Source organism: Saccoglossus kowalevskii, chromosome 13, assembly GCF_978046115.1.
Source record: "Saccoglossus kowalevskii chromosome 13, keSacKowa6.1, whole genome shotgun sequence".
NCBI lineage: Eukaryota > Metazoa > Hemichordata > Enteropneusta > Harrimaniidae > Saccoglossus > Saccoglossus kowalevskii.
In genome coordinates, this window is record NC_140653.1 from 33043538 (window position 1) to 33066442 (window position 22905).

The 22905-nt window shown below is 37.0% G+C and overlaps 2 protein-coding genes across 2 annotated transcripts in view; one reads left to right on the top strand and one right to left on the bottom strand.

Annotated features, from left to right (window-relative positions):
• Positions 1–3059, top strand: part of LOC146735243 (methyltransferase-like protein 27) — a 38257-nt gene extending 35198 nt beyond the window's left edge. Inside the window, exon 6 of the mRNA XM_085507228.1 lies at positions 2723–3059. Coding sequence (XP_085363354.1) covers positions 2723–2907 — 185 coding nt within the window. The 3' untranslated portion in view covers positions 2908–3059. The remainder of the gene's footprint in view (positions 1–2722) is intronic.
• Positions 3060–10228: 7169 nt separating this feature from the next.
• Positions 10229–22810, bottom strand: LOC100375291 (uncharacterized). Its single transcript, XM_085507414.1, has 9 exons — positions 22804–22810; positions 21600–22367; positions 21001–21126; positions 20617–20688; positions 20159–20224; positions 13020–13088; positions 12570–12689; positions 11152–11262; positions 10229–10462 (listed from the first exon to the last, which is right to left on the bottom strand). Exons 1-9 carry the CDS (start codon positions 22808–22810, stop codon positions 10326–10328), a joined length of 1476 nt encoding a protein of 491 aa, XP_085363540.1. The 3' UTR covers positions 10229–10325.
• Between the last annotated feature and the right edge of the window lie 95 nt (positions 22811–22905).

Genomic DNA, 22905 nt, shown 5'->3' on the forward strand with positions numbered 1-22905 from the left:
GGCGGTGTATTGCCAAAACTGATAATACTCTGTGGCGGTGTATCGCCAAAACTGATAATACTCTGTGGCGGTGTATTGCCAAAACTAATAATACTCTGTGGCGGTGTATTGCCAAAACTGATAATACTCTGTGGCGGTGTATTGCCAAAACTAATAATACTCTGTGGCGGTGTATCGCCAAAACTGATAATACTCTGTGGCGATGTATTGCCAAAACTGATAATACTCTGTGGCGGTGTATTGCCAAAACTGATAATACTCTGTGGTGGTGTATGGCTGAAACTGATAATACTCTGTGGCGGTGTATCGCCAAAACTAATAATACTCTGTGGCGGTGTATGGCTGAAACTGATAATACTCTGTGGCGGTGTATGGCTGAAACTGATAATACTCTGTGGCGGTGTATGGCTGAAACTGATAATACTCTGTGGCGGTGTATTGCCAAAACTAATAATACTCTGTGGCGGTGTATTGCCAAAACTGATAATACTCTGTGGCGGTGTATTGCCAAAACTAATAATACTCTGTGGCGGTGTATCGCCAAAACTAATAATACTCTGTGGCGGTGTATTGCCAAAACTAATAATACTATGTGGCGGTGTATCGCCAAAACTGATAATACTCTGTGGCGGTGTATCGCCAAAACTAATAATACTCTGTGGCGGTGTATCGCCAAAACTGATAATACTCTGTGGCGGTGTATTGCCAAAACTGATAATACTCTGTGGCGGTGTATCGCCAAAACTAATAATACTCTGTGGCGGTGTATCGCCAAAACTGATAATACTCTGTGGCGGTGTATTGCCAAAACTAATAATACTCTGTGGCGGTGTATTGCCAAAACTGATAATACTCTGTGGCGGTGTATTGCCAAAACTAATAATACTCTGTGGCGGTGTATCGCCAAAACTGATAATACTCTGTGGCGGTGTATTGCCAAAACTGATAATACTCTGTGGCGGTGTATCGCCAAAACTAATAATACTCTGTGGCGGTGTATTGCCAAAACTAATAATACTCTGTGGCGGTGTATTGCCAAAACTAATAATACTCTGTGGCGGTGTATTGCCAAAACTGATAATACTCTGTGGCGGTGTATTGCCAAAACTAATAATACTCTGTGGCGGTGTATTGCCAAAACTAATAATATTCTGTGGCGGTGTATTGCCAAAACTGATAATACTCTGTGGCGGTGTATTGCCAAAACTAATAATACTCTGTGGCGGTGTATTGCCAAAACTGATAATACTCTGTGGCGGTGTATTGCCAAAACTGATAATACTCTGTGGCGGTGTATTGCCAAAACTGATAATACTCTGTGGCGGTGTATTGCCAAAACTAATAATACTCTGTGGCGGTGTATTGCCAAAACTAATAATACTCTGTGGCGGTGTATTGCCAAAACTGATAATACTCTGTGACGGTGTATCGCCAAAACTGATAATACTCTGTGGCGGTGTATTGCCAAAACTGATAATACTCTGTGGCGGTGTATTGCCAAAACTAATAATACTCTGTGGCGGTGTATTGCCAAAACTAATAATACTCTGTGGCGGTGTATTGCCAAAACTGATAATACTCTGTGGCGGTGTATCGCCAAAACTGATAATACTCTGTGGCGGTGTATTGCCAAAACTGATAATACTCTGTGGCGGTGTATCGCCAAAACTGATAATACTCTGTGGCGGTGTATTGCCAAAACTAATAATACTCTGTGGCGGTGTATTGCCAAAACTAATAATACTCTGTGGCGGTGTATTGCCAAAACTGATAATACTCTGTGGCGGTGTATCGCCAAAACTGATAATACTCTGTGGCGGTGTATTGCCAAAACTGATAATACTCTGTGGCGGTGTATTGCCAAAACTAATAATACTCTGTGGCGGTGTATTGCCAAAACTAATAATACTCTGTGGCGGTGTATCGCCAAAACTGATAATACTCTGTGGCGGTGTATTGCCAAAACTAATAATACTCTGTGGCGGTGTATTGCCAAAACTGATAATACTCTGTGGCGGTGTATTGCCAAAACTAATAATACTCTGTGGCGGTGTATTGCCAAAACTAATAATACTCTGTGGCGGTGTATTGCCAAAACTAATAATACTCTGTGGCGGTGTATTGCCAAAACTGATAATACTCTGTGGCGGTGTATTGCCAAAACTAATAATTCTCTGTGGCGGTGTATTGCCAAAACTAATAATACTCTGTGGCGGTGTATTGCCAAAACTAATAATACTCTGTGGCGGTGTATTGCCAAAACTGATAATACTCTGTGGCGGTGTATCGCAAAAACTAATAATACTCTGTGGCGGTGTATCGCAAAAACTGATAATACTCTGTGGCGGTGTATTGCCAAAACTGATAATACTCTGTGGCGGTGTATTGCCAAAACTGATAATACTCTGTGGCGGTGTATTGCCAAAACTGGAAAATGTTATAATATTGTATGGTGGCGCATCGCCGAAACTGCCGCCAGTGTAAAGTAGTTTTTGCGACGTATCATTGTTTAGATAGCACTCTTTACGCCTAAATTAGTGTCAGTGTGACAATACTCGTCGGCGGTATATCACAAATAAATGTGACAGTATGATAATACTTCACGTGGTATATCCCCAACTGTTTTCTATATGTTTTGTTGAAAGCCGCCTACTACTAGCAGTGCATGTGCGCCCACACTACTACAAATTATGAGTTTCTACATACATAATTGACTTTACAGATGGAATGATCTGTGTTCTAGTAAATGAGAAGCACATCAACTCTCTAGAAGGGGACATTTACAGAATGTTGGTAGAAAACAAGAAAATTGAAGTCAAGATTAAATACAGGGTTGACAACTACATACGTGATGTGGGTGCATATTTTTACAGCTTGACAGTGCTCGGAGAAAGCCAAACACGCTAATGATTATTGATAATAGCTGCAATTACTAATAAACTTAATATATGCGAGTATTATCGATTTGCGCAGAAATCGTTGTTAATGCTATTGGTTAGAAACTATTATCAACTTTTAGTAACAAAAATATATATGAAATACGTGCTAGTAGTATAAAATTCCGTGGTTAATGTTGTTAAATCTTTTTGTTCAAGCTATTATCAACATTTAGGAACAATAATATAAGAATTATATCATTTTTACCTTGCACATACATACCATCAAAGATAGAAGGGAAAGGTATATTAAGAGAAACTTTTCTTTCCGGCGTCGTCGTTAATAATTGTTATTGTGTGCACAATAACTTTACTAATTTCTATTCCAAACTTCATAAAAAAAATTGTCAACTTATTCATCAGTATAAAGTCTTCCCTGAGTATGAACAACAGATGTCCTGTATGAAAACATCATGCAATAATTGAAAAAATCGGAAAAAATACACATTCAAAGGTCGCTGATCTCAGTGGAAATATGCATTGTTGTATGTGTTCAGTTAAGCAAATCATTTATCTTGTAATAATATCATTGGTAATGTATCTCCCAAATCCCATGGGAATACGGGACTGGGTTTCAAAACCAACTCATGGAGAAAGTTTTTACACATTTGTAAACCTACCAATAAAATCTTTACAGAAAACGAGATGTCAGAAAATCTGAAGCTAATAGAAAATCTGTTTAGTTCAAAGTTATCAAATCAAAAACAATACATCAAAAATACATAAAAAGCAAAATGTTGCATCCACATTTTGAAAAGAAATATGTATTCTGTATTTGACTAACAGTTCATTCGAGAAATTAAAATTCACAGCAATTTGTTTCAGCTATTAGAACAGAATGATAGAGCTTTTATAATAATAATTTAAAAACACACTTCAAAAAGATTGTAATGTTTGAAGATGTAGACTCTCAGGAGGCAACGGTACTGTTGACTTCTCTCTCAACTGGACACCAACTACACTGTAGCCTCGTTATAACGAACTCTTTGGGGGACATACAATTAGTTTGTTATAGTGAAATGTTCACTATAATGAAGCATATAGTACATTGGGTTTGTTGTGAGCGGGAGACATGCTATGTGTTCATTATATCAGGGAATTCATTATAAAGATGTTCATTATATCGAGGTTACAGTGTATTTAAGTTGATTTGCATACAAAGCAGAGCTTGCAACATGATATCTATTCATAGAGGGCGTGTTTTTATTTTTCATATAATACAGTAGTCACACAATGAATATAATAAGGCAGTTCATATTTGTCTCAGTGAATCATTAATTTTTGACAGATACCTGTAAAAATACTTAGACAAAAGCCAGCTAAGATTTTCTGTTATCTTGCATGTTTTATGAATCTGTTCACGTCTAAATGCAGCACCTTTTTCTGAGATGAGGCATTTGTTTTTATATATAAAAATATCTGAATTACTTCGAATAAAGCTGGAAATTATATCCCTTAAAATAATTAAACAAATCAGGCACCAATGTTTTTGTAAGATATTTACATCTTTTAAGGACATTCAGTAGACTGATTCCCCACTGTTGTTTCAACGCTAAAACTTGTTTGTATTCAAAATTTATTATGACAATGCATATTTATATTGAAACAAACTATGATAAAGGGAATTATATTATATAACAAAGGGCAAGGTCACCAGAGTTCAACTATTTTTTTATTATCTTTTGTGCTTTAGGTTGAAGGAAGAAGGAAAATGATTTGTGTTATATAGGGTAGTTTGTTACTCTAAAGGAGTTTCTTTTTAAAACAGAAATTTAACAAAAATCTTTTTCTTATGTATTTTATGTGTATATATTATAATGTCAATTTCCATCATCATATATTGTTCAAACCTTATCTTAATTATACTACGACCTGTCACGCCTATACTTATGTCATAGTAATAACATATTTCTGCCCTGGTAGATTGTAATCTGTATGACAAGGTAAAAATATACAAATCAAAACCAGACTAAACTTCAATCAATCAATCGTTTTAAACACGATTATCTGACCAACAATCCAGGACACTTCGATAACGAAGAAAATATTGAGAAATACAAAAGAATGTGAGAAGCACACGGTCTTTGAGAGAGTTGAACTTCTAATTTATTTTCAGATCAAAATAATCAGTAAACAGTAAACCGGAAACATTCTACTACTGCATTTGGCACCCACTATATACAATGGTTTTCTAGGGTAGACTCGTGACAAAAGCACACACGTACACATACACATGTAATGTACATCTAATTAGCATATCAATAAAGTATGTACAGATCACTATAATATATATCATTTTATTTTCAGTCATGAAACTCGGTGTTTACATCAGACAAGTGCAATCTGAGAGCATCTATGTAAGATTGTTAATGTATTTAATCACAACCTCTTTATAACTGCTAAAAAACTGTTGAATATTTGAAACCAGTTCTCAAAGGAAAACAGCAAATGATTGAGTAAGCCCGTGGCATAATCATCTTCAAAATATATATGGATTTAGGCGATTAAGTGATAATGACGGAGATGATTAAAACTGATAAGTCATTAATAGACATTTGATAATATTAATACACGAGGGAAAATTGAATGTATATTAGATCTAGAGAGTACCATTTTATAGGAATCAGATTTACAATAGATAATATATTCATATAGACAATGATGTCATAATTATGTCACTATACAAATCAATCTTCTTCCTACAAAAGTTGCATCTTCTAAATCATCTGAAACAGGGTTTAATGTTCGGCTGTACCCACTCAGTCGGACCCGTTTCTCTTCACTCATGATTCAAAATACTTTTTTTTGACGACCTTGCCGAAAAAAGGTATTGTGCGTTCGCTTTTCCAATAATGAATGTGTGTATACAGAAACTGTTGACACTAACAATATAACGGAAACTGATAAGATGAGCTTTTATTTACAATAGCAAACAGTCAAGCTGCAGAGACAACAGATTACTCGAAGCAATGTAATGCTATTGTGCACAATTTGTCCATCATTTGGATTATGTAAATAATTAAGTGGTTGTTTGCATTTTGAATGGCAAATGGAAGTCAGCTTGCTGTGCTCAGTTTTCTCTCCAATTTACGTCTAAAATAATATTAGTACTATTTTTTTTGTTAGTTGTACTGAAAGAATACACTAAAAGAAAGTGATATACCGATTATTAAAAAAAAACATGAAAATTTGACCAGATTTCCCCTGTGGTTATGGTTATACGATTATTGCATGATTGATACACCATTACTCAGTATAGCGGAATCGTTGAATGGATTATAGAGATGTTAATTACAATGCATGTAATTTCTAAAAATGATATAGAACAATCATGTTAATATTGTTGATATCATATTTTAGTTGCTTTTAGATTATTCGCTTTTGATGTTATATCGGAATTCATTCCTTTGCTGTCACTGTTCTCAGGTATTCAAAGGGGGAGTGTAAGATGTGCTGGAATGGGGTTGACCTTAGGCGTGGGATCATGACCCGAAACAGCAGAGAAAAACACGTTGTACAACAATATGAGAAACAAGTAACTTGTTAGATTTTGATTTGTATATTGATATGGCTGGGTTGCCAACAGCAAAAAAAAACAATACTTCAGATGGGAATCTGCCACCCTTGTTTTCACATTAAAACTTTTCAGAAAAAATAGTATAAGTGGTGAAACCTGGTAACATATAGAAATGTTTCCTAGATTCATGAGATAGTATAGTTGGATATTTATAATGTTGTTGTCACTAGATGTTAACAATGCTAGTCATCACCAAATTAACAGATGACGCATGCGTGGAACGCTTTTTAGTCACTGGATTCAACATTATGCTGACGAGGGGTGCAGCTAGAGCATGTTACTCAGTGATTTAAACATAATCTGTAGTCGTTGATACTTTTCAGAAAATAGCATCCTTAGAATTACATACAAAATGAAATCTGACAGTCTGATTACACGATTTCAATGAAATATTGTCATCCATGATGTTGGTTGCATAAAATAACACCCCTGTAACTAGCAGATGGTGTATACCATCTAGGACGGTGCTCAGAACAATTACTATATAACTTTCGGAAATTATATATTTCCCAAAGCTTTAGCTTTGATCGTTTGCTTGCGTCAGTGTAGTATATTCCGAGACCCAACACTCTGTAATAATAACCTCTTTATCATAGTGGTTTCACAGAATATAGATGTGCCGCGGAGATCCGAATCGTACATTAGATGCTGTTTAGAGCCGATTTGTTGGGGTATGTGACTGTGGCGTACTGGGTGCGCACCTGCTTAAAATAACAAGACGCTTTTCTGTGGTTGTAAGTTTGAATCTCGTGTATGTGTGTTTATATGTTCGTAATTTGCCTGTACTTATATTAGTTCCGCTCAGATGTTCAGATGTCACTGCTGCTGAATTTGTACTTAGTGTCTGAGAAAAAACCGGAGTATGTCATACTGACCATGAATGCCTGGCTGTATATGTATGTCATTGTCTGTGACGTTTAGTTTATGCATATCTAGTTGTTGCGAGGGCGCGTACCTGTTTCGGGCCGACTTTCTGGTCACAATTGTACCATAATTGTAGTTGGACTTTTATAAAACATGACTTGATGAATGACTTGATGAATCAAGAGTTGTGTGCGGTTATAATATAGGTGTCGAATGCACGATGATGTTTAACTTAAAATATTTTGGTCCGAACCCAGTATGTCCACCAAAAAAGCTGTCTGTTTAACTGGAAAGGCGCCTGAGGGAGGACAGATTGGTTGATGAACTGCTTGTGGTATAGTTACCAAAAATACTCTTGGTATCAAAATAAATCCTTCATGAAATTCATGACACAGTGGACACAACGATCAACAGTTTTTAGTTAGTGCTAACATTCCATCAAAATAAAGCATTTCTGCCATTTCGGAACCGGATCTCAGTCATGGACTTATTTTATTTAAACTGTGTACGTCTCTTGAACCAGTCCTTGATCGGATCGGATAGAAAATGGCGCCGCGACCAACGCAGTTCGATGGTCATATCTCGGACATGCATCGATCAATCAAATTTAAACATTACACACACATCACACATCATATCACACATAAGCACATGCCTTTGTTTCATGATCCAATTCAGGATGGCCGAAGGGTGGCAATTTTAATGCTAAAAAATCATCAAAATCAAGCATTTCTGCTTTCTGGATCCCTGTCGTGCATTGAAATATTTCATTTATTAAACGTAATAGGTCCTTGTTGCACGTCATTTTTCTTCCCAGATTTAGTTCAAAATGGCCATTTTTTTTAGCGAATGTTGTTTTTGAACCACATTGCTGGACTGATTATGTTCAATCTTTCCACATAACACATTTGCACATGCATCTGTTTCAGAATCTGATTCAAGATGGCTGATCGTCATTTTCGTGCTAGAAATGAATTATGAATGTCATGCGCAGAATAAAGGAACAAATAAACTGGCTTCATGTGGTATCAAGCATGTCACAAGAGTGTAAATAACTATTTGCCTCTAACGTTAACAGTCACTATAAAAACTGGACGGGAACTTGCCATTGACACTGACTTTTTATTATAATTTGACATTACTTGTAAAGTATATGATCATATTTAGCATCATTATATTCCAAGTTGGGGAAGCAAGAATCTGCCAAATTATTGGTTGCTATGGAGGTTAGGTCAGAGAATGCTTACTTCCCCCACACAAACGTCTGCCATAGATAGGAATTACATGTCCCCACCTCTACCCTGTTGTATAAAGTTATCATACTCGCATAATACAATTTGTTTTTGAAAAGGAAAATCAAATTGAGTTTTGAATATGTGTGTTCTCTCAAGGAATCCGAGAATAGTCTTGCAATGATGAATAATTTTCTTCAAAACAACTGGATACATATCCAATATTTAATGGATTAATTCTTGCATCAAGAACAAAGTCACGTGATAATTTCATGAAAATGTGTTTATAATTGTTTATGCATGGAATTGCTGTTTCATTATCAACCCCTCCTGAAAAGTTCACGAGTGTTGTTACACAAGTTTTTGAGTTATAAACGAATTATTATGCCCGGAATCGCCGTTTCCGTGATAACCTTACCAATATCTGTATCAAAGTGAGTTCGTCCTTTCATCGGCCGATATCAGTTATAAGTAACAAATAAATCCGAAATTGCTGTTTTCATGGCCATATCTGTATGTCAGCATCCTTTATTTTATGTTTTTGTCATATTACCTAAAACCCTGCAAATGGAAGTGTGCATGGAATCATGGGAAGAAACGGTGTGCATTGTGATAACTGTCATAAATATGATTGACAGGTCATACTTGTTTCAACTCTGGAAGGACGGTGGGTTCTACCAGGTGTGCTTGTGATTTACATAACAAAGGGTGTTTACAACTTTGGACGGCGAATTGGAATCTACCAGGTGTGCTGTTATTTGAATAACAAAGGATGTTATGATCTGAGTTGCCTACGTGACACAGCTGCTAGCAAGATCACATTCTGATTGGCTCATGTGGAAATCCAGGTGGTGTCACTGCCTATAAATTGGACAGACTAAGGACAGTTTGGGTCAATCATTTCAACTCTGTGTCCGTCATTTCAACTTGCTTTTCTGTGTGTTCTGCTACGATATTGTTTGACAAGTGATACAGGCTACAGCCATCATGCTGTGAGACTTGTATGAACTGCTCTGCGATCTCCTGCTTTCAGCGGTGCCCTCCAGAATATCAGCGTTCCTCTGCAAGCAAGACTTCTGTATTTCTTCGTTGTGTTGCAAAAGCCATTGACTGTCGTCCAATAATACATCCTGTACCTGTGCGTTATCACCAATGCACACTTCCCTAAGCAATCCCCTATTTTAGTGACTTTATTCATTGTATTTTTCTGTGCCTTATTTCTTGTAATTATTTTGAGAGGTATTAAAGCCATGAGCTTTAACTCGATATTTTGATGTACGTGTATTTCATTTCCAGTACTATTGTCTTGTCTACCCCATACTAGCAGTGAAAGAACCGCCTGTCCAGTGTGAGTTCTGTGGTTGGCCCTCTCAATTGCGATAATCAGGCCTTACTCTGTGACACTGTACAAAATTAGCGACTTTCATCGTTTGAAATTTTAAACAATCACCAAAATGTAATATTGCATCGCTACGGTGGACCATAAACACAAATTCGGCAATAGTATACGATTGATTCAGCAATGTTATACGATGGCCAGGGATGTATGCGACTTGTTCCGTTAATTTCATTATTCTAGCCATATACACACAATGTATCATATTTATAATCACACTGTGTTTTATTTATTTCAAGAAACTTTATTTAACTTTAATAAAACCACTATTACATATAAGAAAGCAAACTATTTTGAAATAACTCCCATATGTTTGAAATTCAACAGAATCCCACTTCACATCGTCTTGTGCATATACCACAACTTCTCCGACATATTTTACCCATGTATGACGGGTTTACGTCACATTGCCCAATTCTGGCCCAGTGTGAACATAAACGATTACGATCTGAACAATCTGATAAAGAAAACAGAATGATTATAGAATAAGTTGCGAAACTGAATGAAAGACGGTTTGAGGACGTAATGCTCAGTAGAAGCTGTGAGTTAACATTCCCAATAAGGCACGCCATCTACGGTGGAGAAACAATTAGTTGACGTAATGCACTTGTATCTGTATTGTTATCGTACCTTCACTTGGATATTGATGCCATGCAATAATGTAAAATAACAAAATAACCGTTTTTTTAAAACAATAATTTGTAAAAATGGAATGTTTTTAGACATACACATGGGGTACATCGATTAACACGATTATGATTATTTCGGCCTCATCGCTGACATTGAGGCTCTAAACAATACGAATCACACGAAAATAACAGAAACTATTTTATCAGAATAGACGTTTTAATTTTTGCCTTCCGTTCAATGACCGGGGTCGCCTATCGTCTGTCCGCCATCATTAATCTCAACAACCATGGCCCAGGGCATGATTGTCATGCTTACCCATGCAATCTCCATCGTGATTGGTTTATCACAATCATGATGTGTCTGGCTGTCTCGTCATTCCTCATATAACATATAGAACATGTCTCATTAATTATCATTTACAGGCAGCATCCAAGCGAGTAATTATGTTCACCCATCTACGTCATATAAACGTTTCGCCGCTAGAGGGCGCGACTTATGATATTAACCGTTTCTTACCGTCACAAAGGCCACACGATTGACGACAGTAACGCCACATAAATGTTGGATTACTCCAACACTGACTAAAACTTGACCAGTAGGCACAATCCGGATAAAAGTCGACACAACCTAAAGAGAGAAGCAGAATTTATACATCATGTATAATACATCGTTTCTATTGTATTAAAAGGTGCAGCTAAACATACATGTATCCTCGGGGCGGACATCCGGGCATTTTCTACCGCCTGACAACCCTCGCGGTGAAAACAAAGACCAAAAACTCGCATAAAACGGTACTTTGCGATGGTTGTTGAGAGTCCCCTGAACAGTGTAACAAGATTAGCCCTACGTGTGTAACATATATGAATTTGGTTGTTCAGGATTACTTCAAAGTTGAGTTTGTGTTGTTTTCTCGAGTTTTCACCGGCTCCACCGGCGTTCCACAGCAGTGCGCACAAAGCCCATAGAAATAATTGGTACAGTGGTGCGCGTCTTAGCAACGTAGAACGTCCGTGACGTAGCTCCGCCCCGAGGATAGCTAACATCGGATATAAAATATACATAACTACTGCCCTCATATGGTGTATTCTAGAAACGTCATCAAACAAACAATAGATAATGATTTTTTATACAAGGGACGGGACTAGACATATGTTGTATTTTAGTGTGCGCTGAGATTTGAATGCATATGCCCTGCTATGGTAACTGGATACCAGACGTCAATATCGTGGATTAGTCAGTCTTCCGGCATAGACTATACATCTCTGCTGACTGTTATTAAGATGTCTGATTCTCGCAGACATTGAATTACTCTAATACATAACGTGATATGGTCATGGGGCCACACATGTTGCTTGGTTACCGTTAGTAGGTCATAGAGAAATTAGCACCAATTTTATTTTCAACCAGAAGAAACAGTATCCCGATTTGTGATTTCTCAAACAGACTAAAATTGCAGCGCGCCCTCTCTTGTCTCGCCCACGCCTGACAACATTTTGTGCAACTATTTTTTTTTCAAATTGATGATTACAATCGCTTCCTTCCTTCCTTTAGCGGGTAAAGTGGAATTTCACTTTTAGAAATTTAACATTATGAGATAAGTCGTCTAAATGTGTAGTCAAAATTTACAGTTCACCGACGCGACTTGTAATGTCATTTCAGCCACACTAAATTGTTCAGTAGATTAAATGGTATTCCAACAGATCTCTTACAACTAATATTAGTTGCCTGAAGACGGATGTCACAGTTTGTGCTCAGACAGTGCTCTATAAATTAAAACGTATGTCAGTTATATGGCGCACAGTCAACACAAACTGTAATATAAATATAAATGATGTCACATTTCCACCATAGGTTAGGTAGAACTGTACCGGGACTTTACAATGTTTTACGTAAAGTATTCATTGCAATGCTAGCTTTCCCAGAATGCAACATACCTCCTACCGATGTACACATTTCACAACTCTCTTTACATTCATTCAACATCATAGTGGGATTGCTCTCACACCCTCCAGCTTCGGCCCAAATAGGACATTCTGGGTGGTCGTCAACGCAATCTGAAATATTGAAACATAATATAACTTGTAGCCAAAAAAACTGCAATACATTGTTTTCACAAGCTATATTTGCGTAAGGACTGCGGTCTATTGACTAAGCTGCTGACGTTGATAAGATCAATGTAATAATGTTTAAAATAAGTAATGCAGACATTCTTTTCATTATCTGTCTGTCTGTCTGTCTGTCTGTCTGTCTGCCTGTCTGTCTGCCTGTCTGTCTGCCTGTCTGTCTGTCTGTCTGTAACCTCAACTTTTGTGTGGGTGAGGGGTGATACGTGAGGAATCATTGCCACGAAAAAGACTGCATTCTTTAACGTCGCTGTGGCTTACCTGTTTGGCCTTGTTGATGTTCTAATTTGTTACTTAATTTGATGGTATTTGAAACTTCTTTGAAAGTATCTGTAAAGATTACAGAAGAAATGAAAATATCAGTCGTTCACACAGTATAAAGTCCACATTTTGATTGGAATTTGTATTGAGGTTAACAACCAGGTTGGTGGCACATTTTTGGAATTTTGTTTTTAAATAAAATTCGAAATTTTAACATAAGCTGGGAAGCCGCATGAATTCTTAGCTGCGTATATTTAGAATTATATATTTTTACATTATCATTATTATTAGTAGTAGTAGTATTAGTATTATTATTAGTAGTATTATTATTACAGCTAGTTCTTATCTGTTTGTTTCTTGTGTTCATTAGAGAAAACCAGCGTAAAAATCATAGAGTGGTGGAGTTTTAACCCATATCGGAAGTAACTGTTACGTTGGTGTGAACATTCGAATCCCAAATTTTGAGTGACATTGGTTGAACCGAATTCACTGTTCCCATAATCTGCAATAGTTGTTCGAACTATTTGCGAATGTTCCGAGTGTTATACAGACCTATTGTTAAACTCTGCTATATAAGATTTGAAGATCAAGAAAAAAGGTGTAATGTAAACTAATCGTATTCGGTACTTATCTTACTTTCAAACTTATTTATATATTCACTAAATTTAGGAATCCTAGTGTAAAAGACAACATAAACATATCCGAATGCGAAAGAGAAAAGTGATCATCGTTTAACGAATTTATAAGATACTATATTTCATACAAACAAATAACAGACAGCATGGGAGCACAATTTGCTCACAGTGGAATTCCAATAATTTATTGAAAAAAATATGCCCTCCACTTGTCAAATATGTGCCCAAGCAAATAGTGTATTATACCACCGTCCCGTGTTGAGGGACGGTGATTATACGGATAATGTTATCTTCGCGTCAGAAATGAGTAGAATCGTAACCTAATGCTACATATTCATAACGACGAGAACCGTGTATAATGAAAAAGATAATAATATCGCCCGGACAGGAAGACATTTGCCTTGAACATTCTCTATGCACAGTATGTTATGAGATCTTTTCATTCAAAGTTGGCTGCAAATCAAAGTATAATGTCTAATCCTAGCGTATGAAAGGGGGGCATTACAAACAATGAGTGAAAACGCTTACAGAAACGGGAATAATAATACATAAAAACAATAGCGTTGATGTTGATAAAAATAAGCCACGTTAAATCCATTTAGTTAGATATTTCCGAAGCTACCGATTCGACTAAAAGCGTCGCGCCGCGCATGTGCGAAATTTGTGTTGATAAACATTGATTTTCCCACAATACAATGCGCTCTTCTAATAGAAATCACAAGTATGAGGTTTGACCTGGCCGCGACTTGAACTAATTACCGCCGGTGACTCCTTCAATACGTTCCAATCATCTAAAAAGTAGCTAATTAAAGCTTGGTAACGTCTCAGTTTGTACTCGTTGATCTGCGCAACAGTCAAAGTCGCCATCTTTGTTTATATGAGATACAAATATTACGCGCATGCATGGCGCGACGATTACCGCGCTTTAATTACCAAATGTTAATTTACAAATGCATTAACCTGCCTATCCACAAATTTAAATGGTAGAATGGTAGAGTAGAGATAGTGTTTTTAACAGCGAATATCCGTCATATGGGATGTTACTTCAGATTTTTGCTAGGGGTCATCCTTTTTTTGTATATTATATAACATTCCTTGAAACATTTGGCTATTTTGAATAGTTACCTAGGACAACGATTTCCAAATATTCTCTACTACATTCATATATGGGAATGCCTCAACTTCTCATGTCTTTGTATGTATGCTGATGATTCGAAATTATTTCATGTTTGTCATATGACAGATTGTAAAGAGAAGCAATGTGACATGGAAGTTTGTATGTGTGTATTTCATTCACAATAAACCCCAATTTCAATATGTCCACATATTAACTGGTAACCCAATAATATTAAGGCCAATCTTTCACTTATTTGTTTTTTTATTTTTCTTGTAAATTGCTTTCATAATATTTTGTTTATCTGTGATTCATCATGTATAATGTATTTCCATTGAGTTGCATGTTGCTAGTTGCTAGCTTTACTCTGACCCATTCACATATATAACCGCTGTTTATTCACACATGTCTACGTATATTAAGTTGCATTAAATTGCTTCCTGTCTCGGGTATAACATAGAATACATTCGCGTCGCTGACATCCTTTTATCGTAGTATGCTTTTTCTGCTTTTTAAAGATTAAATACGCTCAGTTAATTCTACTGTTATGGGAAATCATCGAATTTTGTTTCGCACCTTATTGAAATGTGTGGCACATAACCACCTGGGTTTATTATAGAATCATTTTTGTATATTATAAAATAATTTCTGCACTTTATAGAACTAATTACAACATTGAAGTTTAATACCAAAAATACTTTTATAAATACTCGACACCACCTAAAATACACTATGTATAAATGAGAACAGCAGTTATTACATTGTGTGAGTTTGTGCAGCGGCATGGCCTGTTTTAATGTATGTGTGATTAATGAGCGCTTCGAGGATTGAAGTAAAACGTCTGCCTTGCCAATCCATTCATTTAAAATTAATTTGTTTGAAACTGGCTTTTACTTATAAAAATAAATATGTTGATTTAGTGTATACTTTATAATCACTTCTTAGTATCACAGAATATTCGAGCGTAAGCTTCATGAGTTCGAAGCAAGTGTTTGTATGCTAATTACAGTACTCATTCCGCCCAACCTCCCGCTTTTATCGCTTTTTTTCCGACCGCTTATCGCTTAATTTCCGACCGCTCGCTGCTTTACGACCGGAAACCGACCGCTTTTTTTCCGCTCGCTCGCGTTCGCTTTTGTTCGCTCGCTCGCTCGCTTTTGTTCGCTCGCTCGCTCCTGCTATGACTGGCTTCAGAAACACCGTCCGCTTGCCAACCGACCGCTGGAGTAACAATGATCGTACATTGTATGTATAAACTTAAGTTTTTATTCGTAATAAATTTAGGTTTTAATGACGATTCAAAATACAACGCCTATTGCTTCTCTGTTTTGGAAAAAAGACGCCTTCAAATCACTTGACACATTGTAACGTTTGCTACGCAAGTCGAACTGTGACCTGTATTTACATATTTACGTCCTTGTGTGTGTAGTTCAAGCAGCTATATGACTGGTCAATCGCGATATGTATTGAGTACTAGTATTTGTGTGTTGTGTGTGTGTTTCTGTGTGATTTTGACTAAATTTATTCCGAACGGCGCTCAAAATAATTTGACACTTTGTTATTTGCGAACGCAACTCACACTATGACTCTTACTCAATTTGCACAAGTAATACGAATGTTGTAGTTCAGAAAATCTATTGGTTAACTTTTGATCGTGTCTGGGTGCGCAAAACAAAACTGCACATATAATTATCGCATAGCTGAATTTCTACAAATCAATTGGACTTAAACTACTAGTATAATGACTGTGACGATTAATCGCTTGTCTGATTACATGCGACGACGAATTATTGGATTGGCAGCAGCCGGACGAAAAATGAAAGAGATCTCGAAACAGTTAATTTGTTGAGGAAAACAAAACAAACGCAGCTAATGATACATTTTGAAAACAAAAATACAAAATAAACGCAATCAGAGGCGACGACCACGCGCGTTGGAAATAAATAAAACATCTGTTTTAGTATGTTGTGACAGTCTCACCAAACTCTTTTACTCGCGCAATATAATTATGTTATTTCCCAAAGCACTTATATTTAATACATTGACGAAAAACACCGCAAGAAAAATGTAAATCAGGCTTATAATTACTAGTAACTCTACTCGAACGCAATGTTGATCACTGTAAAAGTGGATAAATTCGAACAGTCATCAAATTCAAAATTCAAGAGATCTCGTTGAATGTCAAAAATAAACTCGATGTTTAGAAAGACAAAAACAACAACATATTAGAGTGCAAAAAAGCTAGCAGCAAAGAACGAGAAGTGCATGTGGGAAAGCGATGAGTGAATTCGAGAACAATTATGCTGATGTGAGAACAAGCCATATACCCGCGGAGTGCTCGCTAAAACATCGAGAAAATGTGCCATTTCAAAGAGCACCCTTACAAATAATGTCTGCGATTGTGTGAACATGATAACGTGCAAACAAGGAACAGAGCTCGTGGTCCACCAAGGAAACTTAGCGATGACGCAGTTTTAGATGTATACGGCTGTTGAAAACAGAGACTCCTTCGATCTCATATAAGCAGGTTCACGTGGATGTATCATTTTCAACTTTTACCAACAACGCTATGATAATAAAGACATTGTGAAATTATTTTGTTTTTATGTAGAAAAATACAGTAATTTTACCAAGTAAAATCATATTTATTAAAATTATTGTTCATACACGAGTTGTCGAACACACTACATAGTTTGTAATTTCATCCAGCTCCTTTCAGTCACAATTCAAGACAAATAAAAGGCACAAATATAGATAATATAGCAAATTATTTTTTTCTGTAATATTCGTGTGTAATCAGTAATTATGAAAAAAATTATGGGTACATATGGAATACATTTCGTTATGAATTATTCTTAATATCAATTTCTAAATTATCTTGTCAAAATCAGTTTTTTTTTCAGGGTTTTTCCCCCAAAACGAAAGAATTTCATAATGTCGGGAACGAGAAGTTTTTTTTTTGTTATTATTTATTGGGAACGGAAAGTCTTTATCGTAGTGCTTCGCCTCGGTTGACAATGAGCTCTTCGGGTCGCTAAAACTGTATGTCCACCTCTGGTGGGGTGAACATTTGTATTATTATACTGACTAAATCTTAGAACAGAAATGGTGGCACTCAATCATGGCAATCTTCCAGGTCATCGTTAGAAAGATTTTCGGAGGCAAATTTAATCTTGAAGGATTGCAGGAAATTGACCCTTAACGATTCATATTTATGAATTAATCGGGATTCAGGTACCATAGTGTTTGTAACAGAAAAAAAAAAGGTTTTCGCGGGGGATTTTTCATGCAAACATTGTGAATGGTTCCCCGACACTGATTCTTTTTTAACTTTCAATTTTTCTAAGACGCGGCAAACCCTGCTCATGACCGGAGACGTCGTCGAGATGCAGGTGCGATTCCTCTTAGCAACGCGTTCTATTTATTTCCAAAGCGTGTGGTCGGCGCCTTTGATTGCGTTTATTTTGTTTTTTTTTATTCACGTAATCTATCACTGGCAGCGTTTGTTTTGTTTCGTCTCACAACTTAATGTCCAAGCTGACTTTGTTTTGGCTGTAAGTGAACTACGTACAGCTCATGAAAGTATTTCGCCCAGAGTTCGCAAAAAACGGAATACCCTGCAAACTTTGAATCCTTTATTTTATAACGAGACATTGGGCGCAAAAATAAAAACCATAATTGTAATTCAACAAGTTTATGTAACGTGTTAGTCCGCTTGCCAGCCGCCTAGTTAAAAAACGCGATCTCCATTGATGTCGGCTTCGACAACTTCGGACAAGTAAGATGGGCGCTGGCCGACATTACATTTGCAAGTATTGTATTTGTTTGACAAATTTTACACTGCTGTCATTCTATAACAATCGATTGGTCGTTTTTTTCACAGTCTTACTATTCCTGCAGATATTCTTCAATTGTTATAGGTGCCATAGATTTACATATCTACAACTTGACCCGTGTTAAACCCAAACCATGCGTGCATGACAACCGTCACCCTACACACGGTTACTCAATGAATACCATACTCTACAGTATACATTTTTAGCTCTCCACCAAAAATTGAATGGTTTTATTTCATATTAGTTGTGTCTGTGTCAGTCTCGTATTTGATTTCACATGTTTGGTTCGATCTTGTTTATGGTGGACATTATTGCTACGCGTATGTATTATTACCAATTTTATATGGCCGTGTGATCCACCGTATTTTTTCAACGGTCGTTCTATAAATTTTTGATTGTATTTATTCTTATTTTAACATCATAAAAACAAAATTGACACACTTGTACATGAAACAGTAGGTAATGAACTGTAAATGCGGGCGGTTGCTCTGCCAGGCGAGCGAGCGAGCGAGCGAGCGATTGCGCGAGCGGATACTTCCGGATTTGCGCGGTCGAAAAAAAAGCGGAAATTGCGCGGTCGAATTAAACAAAGCGAGCGAAAAAAAAGCGATCGAAATCCGGAAGCGGGCGGGAGGCTGGGCGAAATGAGTACTGTACATCACGACGATGCATTATTATACTTGTTAACACATATAGGGTACATCTATAAACTTTCCAAACAAATTGACTAAGTTCATTTTATATTGGTTGATAAATAGTTTACTCACATAATAAATCACGTGATCATTATTGTGTAGAAAACTATTAACCAGTGTGCAATATATTATTGTGTCATGTTTGCATCATGCTGGCATTTTAACACCACACTGCGAAAACGGAAGCAGGCGTGGGAACCCATGCCGACTCAAATTTCTTTGTTCCTGCATTACTATTTGTCCACGTAGTGTGAATTCATGTGCCAACAGGTGTGAACTGACTTCTCGCCAACGCTTAAATGGGGAGGGGGGAAATTGAGCAGGGTGGACGTTGGGACGTCATACCAGGTGCAGGTCTTGACAGAAGGTTGCGATAACCTAGCAAGGGGTGTCTCACGTGTCTTAATATTGAAGAACATCGAAGCTCAACTCCAGAAACTGACTGTGTCTGACTACATGGGTGTGTGAATGACTTCAGTGTTCCGTTATAAGGTCTTATGGTATCCCTACACTGCAGAAGCGAGTAATCCCCGAAATTCCCCTTTGTGCTACATTACAATTGTATTCATCAAAAATAATACTGTAATTTTTTTTGTCAATCTATGTAAGAGTAATTTGGTTCGTATCAATACCACTGCCTTTCTGTGAACCCAGACCCCGCAAAAGTGTCAACACCAAGTGGCAGTTTATCCATGAACACGATACAGATTTAAACTTATGACCCTGGGTATCATAACTGTGTGTTACAACCAAAATAATCTCAAGTTTAATTGTATACGGCCTTGTTCCCATGCAGTACTCAGATATCCAATAGGGAGTATAATGGGCCGTATTAAATACATGTACACGTGCTTCTTACCGGATGCCTTCGTTAGATTATTTTTACGGTTCTTTGATTTCTTGTTGTTGACTTTCTTTACTTTGTCTAGATAATCATCAAAAAATAAATTGACGATAGTAAAATAAATATACAAGATGGTGATACGTTATTTAGAATATAATACGTAAACGTCTGTGCTAATTGGCGCTAAATAGTACCTGAGATATTTACTGAACCATGCAAGTGCTTCACTACGCGCACTGTTTAGTTGAAATTCCAAATATATTTCATGGGTAAGCAATGGCAGTCTCATATCTACACGTCTCGGTGTGAACAGACCCGAATATTTTCAGAAACCTATGAGATGTGGAAAATACAATATGGGGATTACGTGGCTTTCGTGAATTTACTTATTCTTCACGGTAATGCTACAATCTCTAAAATGTGGCTCATTTGCATTAGTTGTACCACAGTCCCTGCTAGAGAGATTTACTTACTTAGCTTGAGTTGCGGAGTAGAATTTTGATCGGACTGACAGTTCATGTGAGGTTTGTCACCAGGGTATCCACCTATGACAGAATGACATAATTAGACACGTTCGCAGCTTTTGATCCAATGATCTGTAGTTACTAACGAGGTCACATGTCATTAATTGGAATGGCACATCACATAATTCATTACTCGAGGAACGTGATTCCGTGCCGGCATATTAAATTAAGTTTTCAATCAGAAATTCAAGGCTGTCAAGAACACACTGTTCAAACGTCACTAACTTGAGTTCCTCACCTCGACAGGGCACGTAAATCTAAATATGATCAAAGCACGTTCAAATTGCTTCTTAAATGCAGGAACGAATACTGACATTTAGTAAGAATACTCACGTCCTCCAAAATCACATATATTACAAGTTCGTTTGCAGTGGGTAATCATATATTTAGGATTCGTTTCACATTCATTGTCGCCTTTCCAAATTCTACAATTTTCTTCGACATCTTGGTCAGAACACTCTGGGTAGGAAATAAAATACAAAATAAAGCAGCCATATTAACAATATGATTTATAGGAGTCTGCATTAGGATGTTTTATTGGCGATAAAATGAAAAAGGACGTCACGTAGTGTAATGTGGAGTGACGTATATGACATATGTAAACTGTATTAAAACAAGTGTTGGTGCACTACCAGCAAAATCACAATACAACCGCTCTACACGTCTTCTATGTGACTGAAGGTAGCCTGACCCATAATTGGCATTTTCATGAAGTGTAGTGACATGCTGAGATGTCATAAGAATGCGAATCATTTGTCACTTTAGTGACAAGGGTTATATAAATGACATGGTTATGAAGTGTAGTGACATGCTGAGATGTCATAAGAATAAAAATCATTTCTCTCTTTGTTTGTCACATTCACTGCATTTTCACATAGAAAATATACGTGTACATCATTCACTATGGCCAGTCAATATAATAGTTGTCTCACCTGCATGGAAACACCGGTCTATAATCTCATTGCCACATGGGAATATTTCTCTCACGAGTTTGTATAACTTTCTATCGTATCTTCTAAGTTTAGCCCTAGTGTTCACCTGGTTATCAATACCTTTGAATGGAACACCGTTAACATTGAAGTAAATCTGTACTCCTTTTGCTAAATACTCTTGAGAATTGGTAGCTGCGTAAGTATGGTTCCATAGACCACGGTTTCTCGCGTCCTCGAACGAAGCCAACAATTTCGGGGTAAAAGTGTCATCGATAGGTTCTAAACCTAGTCGATGGATGCCGTGAGCGAATTCGTGAACGAGGATGTCTTCATCGTGGTAAGAATCTTTTGGATAGCAGAGAATGTTTTCTTCTCCAGCTGTAGATATCGGCGCATACATAGTTCCACCAAGACCACGTGCTCTGGTATTGTAATATTCATCTAGAAAGTCGTGTTCAGGTACGTCTGTCGTATTCTGTAGAAAACCAATGATTCCTATCCGGCCATACGAATTGTAGACACTATCCCTGATGTCCTGACGGTCAGCAAGCATAACTTGTACAACGTAACATGCTCGTCGGATTGCTTTATCTGGGACTTCCTTGGAAGAGATAATAGGAACTCCGTATGCATGCGTATATTTCTCGTAGAAGTCGCTCAGATCCATGGATTTTTTGACGCTTCGTGGCACAGCAGAAACACGGTCACACCGTACATTGTGCATTGCTTTACCACGACCTGTCGATCTTTGAAATCGAGTTTTGTCTTCTGCAATGAAAGGATTTTATGCATAAATTTATATTATATTATATTATATTATATTATATTATATTATATTATATTATATTATATTATATTATATTATATTATGCTTTTTGGTTCACGGGTAAAATAAAATAAAAGACGATCACGTAACAGTACAAAAACACCTTGGAACCCCGTAGGCAGGCCGGTGACACCGGTTCGCACTTAAGGGGGTACCAACCCCCCTGCCAAATTCCAAGGGAAAATCAAAACATTTAAAACACAGAACAAGTAACATAAAACATATATGCGCTGCTGTAAGTGTGTGCAATGATAGCCCACCAAGAGGACAAAACTCTTGGCTCCTGTGCGTGTGCTAAGTTTGTAAATACAATGATGTTCGTTTGTATCGATGTTTAACAACAAGACAAAGCAACTTCCTGCTTTAAATAGATCGTACCTGCCATGTTTACAGTAGAATGCGAAGTGTGTTATCCTCGATTTTACATAGTGCATCCTCTACCGTCCACATAATCTCAAATTCAGGCAGTTGGTTCATGAT

What these genes read in the sequence shown, in the direction of transcription:
- LOC100375291 (XM_085507414.1), bottom strand. An exon ending in AATGTGTACATCGGTAGGAG is followed by an intron (nt 11,263 to 12,569) that starts GTATGTTGCATT and finishes TTCTCTCTTTAG; the next exon opens with GTTGTGTCGACTTTTATCCG. An exon ending in ATCGTGTGGCCTTTGTGACG is followed by an intron (nt 10,463 to 11,151) that starts GTAAGAAACGGT and finishes TTTCTTTATCAG; the next exon opens with ATTGTTCAGATCGTAATCGT.